Source organism: Amaranthus tricolor, chromosome 17 (genome assembly GCF_026212465.1).
Source record: "Amaranthus tricolor cultivar Red isolate AtriRed21 chromosome 17, ASM2621246v1, whole genome shotgun sequence".
Taxonomy (NCBI): domain Eukaryota; kingdom Viridiplantae; phylum Streptophyta; class Magnoliopsida; order Caryophyllales; family Amaranthaceae; genus Amaranthus; species Amaranthus tricolor.
Window position 1 is genome coordinate 19,441,572 of NC_080063.1, and position 6,000 is coordinate 19,447,571.

General features: G+C 33.7%; 1 protein-coding gene across 1 annotated transcript; it reads right to left on the minus strand.

The window, feature by feature from the left end:
* Positions 1-2,229: 2,229 nt before the first annotated feature.
* LOC130804426 (U-box domain-containing protein 2-like) lies at positions 2,230-5,643 on the minus strand. Its single transcript, XM_057668854.1, has 2 exons — positions 5,154-5,643; positions 2,230-3,303 (listed from the first exon to the last, which is right to left on the minus strand). The coding sequence occupies exons 1-2, from the start codon at positions 5,399-5,401 to the stop codon at positions 2,451-2,453; spliced, it is 1,101 nt and encodes a 366-aa protein (XP_057524837.1). The 5' UTR covers positions 5,402-5,643; the 3' UTR covers positions 2,230-2,450.
* Between the last annotated feature and the right edge of the window lie 357 nt (positions 5,644-6,000).

Here is a 6,000-nt window from a genome sequence, read left to right on the forward strand (position 1 = left end):
TATGTTGGTATATGATCATAATATATTTTTTAGATGAATGTATTATTTAACATGATTTTTTATTTTGAGTTGTCTCTTTGTATTATTTTTATTTTTTAGACAATGACTCATTATTTTTGTTAGAACAGGCGTCAAACCACCCTCATGTGGAGGGTCTTCGGGGTGCCGTGATGAAAGTACAACAAAGAACATGAGTATGGTGCAAGGGATGGAATGTCTTGATCGTGGCATGGGTCGAGGAGAATGCTGCATGATCAAGGAACATGACCAAATCAAGACAGTAGCATTGATCAAAGGCCGCTCGACCGGTCAAGCTGTTGTGGCTCGATCGAGCGGTTCAAATGGAGGAAACCAGCAGCTTCTATGAGTGTGCTCGACTTGTCGAGCAATGCTGCTCGAGTCGAGCGAGCATCAGTGGGGGAAAACATTAGGTTTCTGTTTAAGTCCTCAGTTTTGTGGGCCTTTTAAGGTTTTGGTCCTAGGGTCCTCTAATTATTTTTAAGGCTATATAAGGGTCCTTAGAACTTCATTAGAGTTATGTGAGGGATGCTAATACACTATAGAGAGTTAGGGTTAGAACACCCAAAGAACTTTCTTCTTCATTGTATTAGTTTATGGGTGACTTTCTATTGTTGAATGAATTTACTATCTTGAGAGCTTGTTCTCAAGTATGTTTGGTTTGTCATTAGCGTATTGTTGAATATATTAATAAAAGGAATCATCTTTTGAAGGAGAGGTATCATTAGATACCTCATAAGCACATTGTGTTGATTGTTGTTGTGTCTATTGTTTATACTCTGTTTTTCTACTCATCTTGTTACTATAGTTCTACCATTGTTGGGGTCCGAGTCATTCTCTTTCATTTTCTTTTAATCTCATCTATACATTTTAACTCTTTTTAAATTTTATTTATATGATTCATTCTTTCTGATTTTTATTTATTACAAAATATTTTCAATTCCTCAAAAAAAACTATTAATTTTCTCTTTGTTACCATCCAAAAGGAATAGAAGAGTAAAAATTAAAATTTGTTTTTCATGATTATGTATTATTAAATTTCTATATATCATAAGAATTGCCTAAATTATGATAGATAATCTTAGTGGACAAAAGAAAAAGTGTAATCTTAAGACACGGATATTAAACCAATCAAAATTGAGGCTTATAGAGTTCAATGTAAAAAATTAAATACTCAAAAGCTCGGCAATGATTTAATGATCAACTTATTTCGTATATTAACTCGCACCAAAAAAAAGATTTCTTTTATATTATTTTTTTTAAAGCTGCTTTATTGACATGTTTTTATTTCATAGTAACCAAAAATTTTATTGGAAAATGAAAGTTTTCACTTACTATATCCATGACACAAGCCATGTTCTTCCATTCAAAAGGAAAAAATAAAAAGAAAAAAATAAGCAACTAAAGGAGTACAAAAATAATTGAAGAGAAAAAGATGGAAGAATATAGGCATTTCCCTAGAATCTTAAGGTAGTTTTATCATAATCCTTTATAACAGAAATCATGAAAATCATGAATCATAATATTATGTTTGTACACATAGTCAAATTTGTGCCCCACTTTTCTTGAGTGGGGTTTTTGTGTGTTTCTTCCCAAAAATCTGCACCAAGTACTAACTTTTTTTCCTCGCGGACATAATAGAAGTAACCCAAAATCTTAAATAAGACAGTCTCATAGTGAAATCATCTTTATTGGGCTGACTCATGTACATTTAGTGTGTTAAAGAGATTACTTACAATTTTAAAGTGATCATTACGAAAATTAGCTAATTATATGTGTCTGTCTCATGGTGAAATGGTCTCATACAAGACGAGTTGAATGGTCATTCAGTGGCCTGGATCACCGCCCCTCATCCAATCAATGATAACAAATCGTCTGTGCGAACTGTAGGCATTTCAGTGCTCAAGATAAATGCATCGGTTGTGCTTGGTTGGTTGATATATGCACATAATAACAAGCAGATTGAGTACATTCGAGCACACGTTATGTTCATGAGCGTTGGCTCAAGTTAGTTTGTGTCGTGTCCACAAGTAGGATTTGTCGGTAAATTGCACGCTATAATAGGTTGTTGAGTAGCTTCATGAGGGTTCGGCTCAGATTAGTTCGCATCATGTTCATGATTCTCTTCGCGTCAAGTCAAGGTCAAGTTTCAATATCTACATTGCTAACGATCCCTCATTTTCAATTTTCAGCAAATCTACACTACGTAAATGTGGAACTAAGCAAGTATCTTCATTAAAATTTAGTTTTTTGCAAGATTTAATACAGTTTTCTTTACAAACTAGAGAATTTTTATCCTATTTTTATTCCCCACCAGTCACCTGATACCATTCACAATGGTCTGGACTGGCATGGCATATCTCATTGTATGCACACTAGCAGAAATATCTTATTCGCCGAGTTTCGGGTCAAATTATATTAACATATGATCATCACTTGGAAGGAACTTGAGAGGCACAATTGGTAATAGGAAGGTCGGATGGGGTGCATACCAGAGCCCTTTGCTGCAAATGTCGTAAGCTTTGCTCCATACTCACTTGAACCATCTCGGCTAGCATTTTCTTAGCTTTCCCCGATTGTTCTTCGTTATCTATTTGTGAGATAAGGTTGCATACGATATTCTGCAAAGTGTCGGGTTGCAATTCCGACCTTGGGTAAGGAGAATTTCTTAGTAGCCTAAGCAACGTATGAGCTTTATTTTGTGACTTTGAAGTTCCTTGAACTGTAAGCTCGAGTAAACCTGGTATAACACCTTCTTTAAGTATTGGGTCTCGATACTTGCCCCGATTGATCTCACACATTGTTAACAGTAACCCAACAGCATGTTCTCGACTTTGTAGGGATCCACTCTCGAGAACCTCCACCACAGCAAGTACACCCCCTTTTTTCGACACTAAAGCTTTCCTACCCTCGTCGAAGTTCATAAGTGATTCTAAAAGGGCGGTGCATTTTTCAGCTGTTTTTGAAGATTTCTTGCACGTTTTGAGCAAGTCAACAATGAGCGGAACGGGGTTTGTCTTGAGGATCAGCGTAATGTTGTTCGAGTGGGTGGAGAGGTTGTAAAGTGCCATGACAGAATCGATTTTGGCTTGAGGCATGCCTCGTTCTAGAATATCAACTAGAAGAGGGATCGCCCCAAAAGAGGTAATAGTTGGCTTGTTTAGTGAAGATGCCGAGAGTGTTAGCAACGAGGCAGTGGCATATTCTTGAAGGCTCGTGTTCTTTGATCGGAGAAAACTGATTATGGGATCCAAGGCACCAGCTGCTACAATGCTTATCTTGTTCCTACGAAGCGAAACGTGAAAAGCTTCAATCAATCAGCTAAAAAATGAAGTGCAGATACATGTAACATTAAGCTGACTAGAAATGCACAAGAAAACACATCAAGAACAAAGCTAGACATGATTTCAGTGCGTGACCACTTGGTGTATACTTTACTAGGTCAAAATATGCTGCTAAAAAAAGTGGCTAACTTAGAAGCAATAGTATCCAATAATTTTGATTAATCAATGACATTGTGCAAAAATAAGACTGCATTGCATTGTATCGCCCGTGTTGTAAATATTTCAAAAAAAAAATTGATATTTCTAATGTTGTAATTTGTAAAGGAGTGAAAAAGTCGTGTTTTGTGTTGTTTCAAGGGATATGGCATGCTTTTGGCCGATATTTCGTGTTATGATAACTGCATGAGCTGTAAGTTGAATTCTATGAGGGCCAAGCTTTGACGTTCAAGAAAAGTAAGAATTCCACAAATATGACTTTCAATCTCTTTAAAAATCTAACATTAGATCAGAAATCCAAGTGACACTGCTACATAATCCGCTAGTTAATTCGCTATTAAAAATCACAATTCACTCAAAATTACCCAAAACCAGCTAAAACCGACCATAACAAGTTTTTTTACGAATCGCGAGAAAATTAGCAAACATGACACTGACTTTTCACAAGTTTCAGTTAAAATGAAGAGCCCAACTAAACATTGTAATCTTCCAAAATCCGAACTACATAATCGATTTTTTACATCACACAAAAGAAAAAAGGACTATTCGCCTCCGCAAGAGGTTGCTTCCAATACTCAAACCCGTAATCTTTCAATCACAAACTTGCTATAGGCCATAGCTAAAACAATAAGTAGCCTCAAACAAAGATAGGGGAATATTTTTCCACCTTAATAGTAGTTTCTGATTCTCTGATCAAATTACATACTTATCAACAAAAAATCCACTTGATTCGATTCCTAAGAATAATTTAAGACTAAAATGACATACACCAAGAAATTCAATGACTTGGAATATTCTAAATTTCTATTCAAATTTATCCCTAAATCAAAGATGTTACTATTCACATATATTTTTTTGATTACAATTTATATCAATAAGAAATTCTTTAAAACTACAAAAACTTCTAATTGTAATTACTAAAGTGAAACTCAATTATAAAATGATTGAAGTCAAATTAAAAGGCTTAATTACCCGGAAAAGTTCATTAATCAATAAAAAAAACCCAAATTTAGAACAACCTTAGGCAAAGTATCCACAAGGCATTTAGAGATATCCCAAATTATAAAAGCAATATCACTGAATTCCACTTGCAAAAGTTAATTAAAAATCCATATATCATCTCACTTTAATATGATAATTAAAAAAAAACAGCCCAAAAAACAATAATTATTTCAAACCACCAAAAATATCAAATTAACAACCACTAACCATGAATTAAGACAAAGCCCCAATCAAAAACCCTTAAAAAACACAATCTTTAACAAATTAAGACAAAACCCGAATCAAAATCCATGAAAATACACAATCTTCACAATTTGAGATAAAACCCCAATGAAAAACCCTAAAAATAAACAATCTTTTACATTTAAGAAACAAAAAACCCAATGAAATCATCCCACTTTAGTCATAAATTAAAATCCAATCTTCCCACTTTAATCAATGATAAAGTCCGAAAAAAGAATTATTTCAAACAACCAAAAAAACTATACCAAACAACATATAATTACGTATTCTTTCACGATTTAGGATAAAATCCCAATTAATAACCCTAAAAACACATTCTTTAACAAATTAAGACAAAACCCAAATCAAATTTAATAAAAAAAAAAGAATAAAACAATCAAAGAAACTCACTTTTCATCTTTTACAGCAAGATTAAGAAGGGCAAGAAGAGAAGATTCAGTAGAAACAAGTGAGTCATTTCTGAGCATAGAAACGAGCTGAGGAATAGCAGAGGAAAGCTGACGACGACAACGTTTAGAAGTCTTTGTGAGCCGTCTGATCTCTTGGGCAGCTTTGATCTTCAAATCTAAGTCATCTGATTGAATGAAATCAAGAACTTGACGCACACTGAGGTGGGGTGCCGTTACACTGGATTCCATTGAAGAAAACCAAAAAAAGGAAGGAAAAAAAAATCCTTTTTTAAGGGTTTTTAACTTTTTTGTAAGTGAGAAAAATGGGAATTTAAATGGGTAGGTTTTATTTTTGGGGAAAAATTGGATTTTATTAGGCAGTTTTCAGTTTGGAAAAAAAGGATGAAAAAGAAAGAACAATTGAGACTTGAGAAAGATGACGAAAAAGGAAGAAAAAATGAGGGAGATTGCAACGGCTCCCTGAATAACGGTTGGGGGTGTAAGGATTTATGTAGATTGTAGACTACAAAGTTGGCCCTATTGGTTGAAATCGAAGATAATTCGACTCCATTTGACTCAACTCGACTCATTATAGTGTATTCTAAAGTCTATTTTTAATGGCTTTGTTCAATTTTATTTGAAAACGTTTGTCAAGATATATATTGAAATTTTAATATCTCTTATGATGTATAACCAAAAATTATATAAAAACTGATAATAATAATCATTGCGATGAGACGAATTAAATTAGTTTTCACTTTACTATATTTTAACTTATAGATTAAGAATAAAATACAAATTAAAAGTAAACTGTAAATAACGTCAAAAAATTAAATATGACAAAGTCA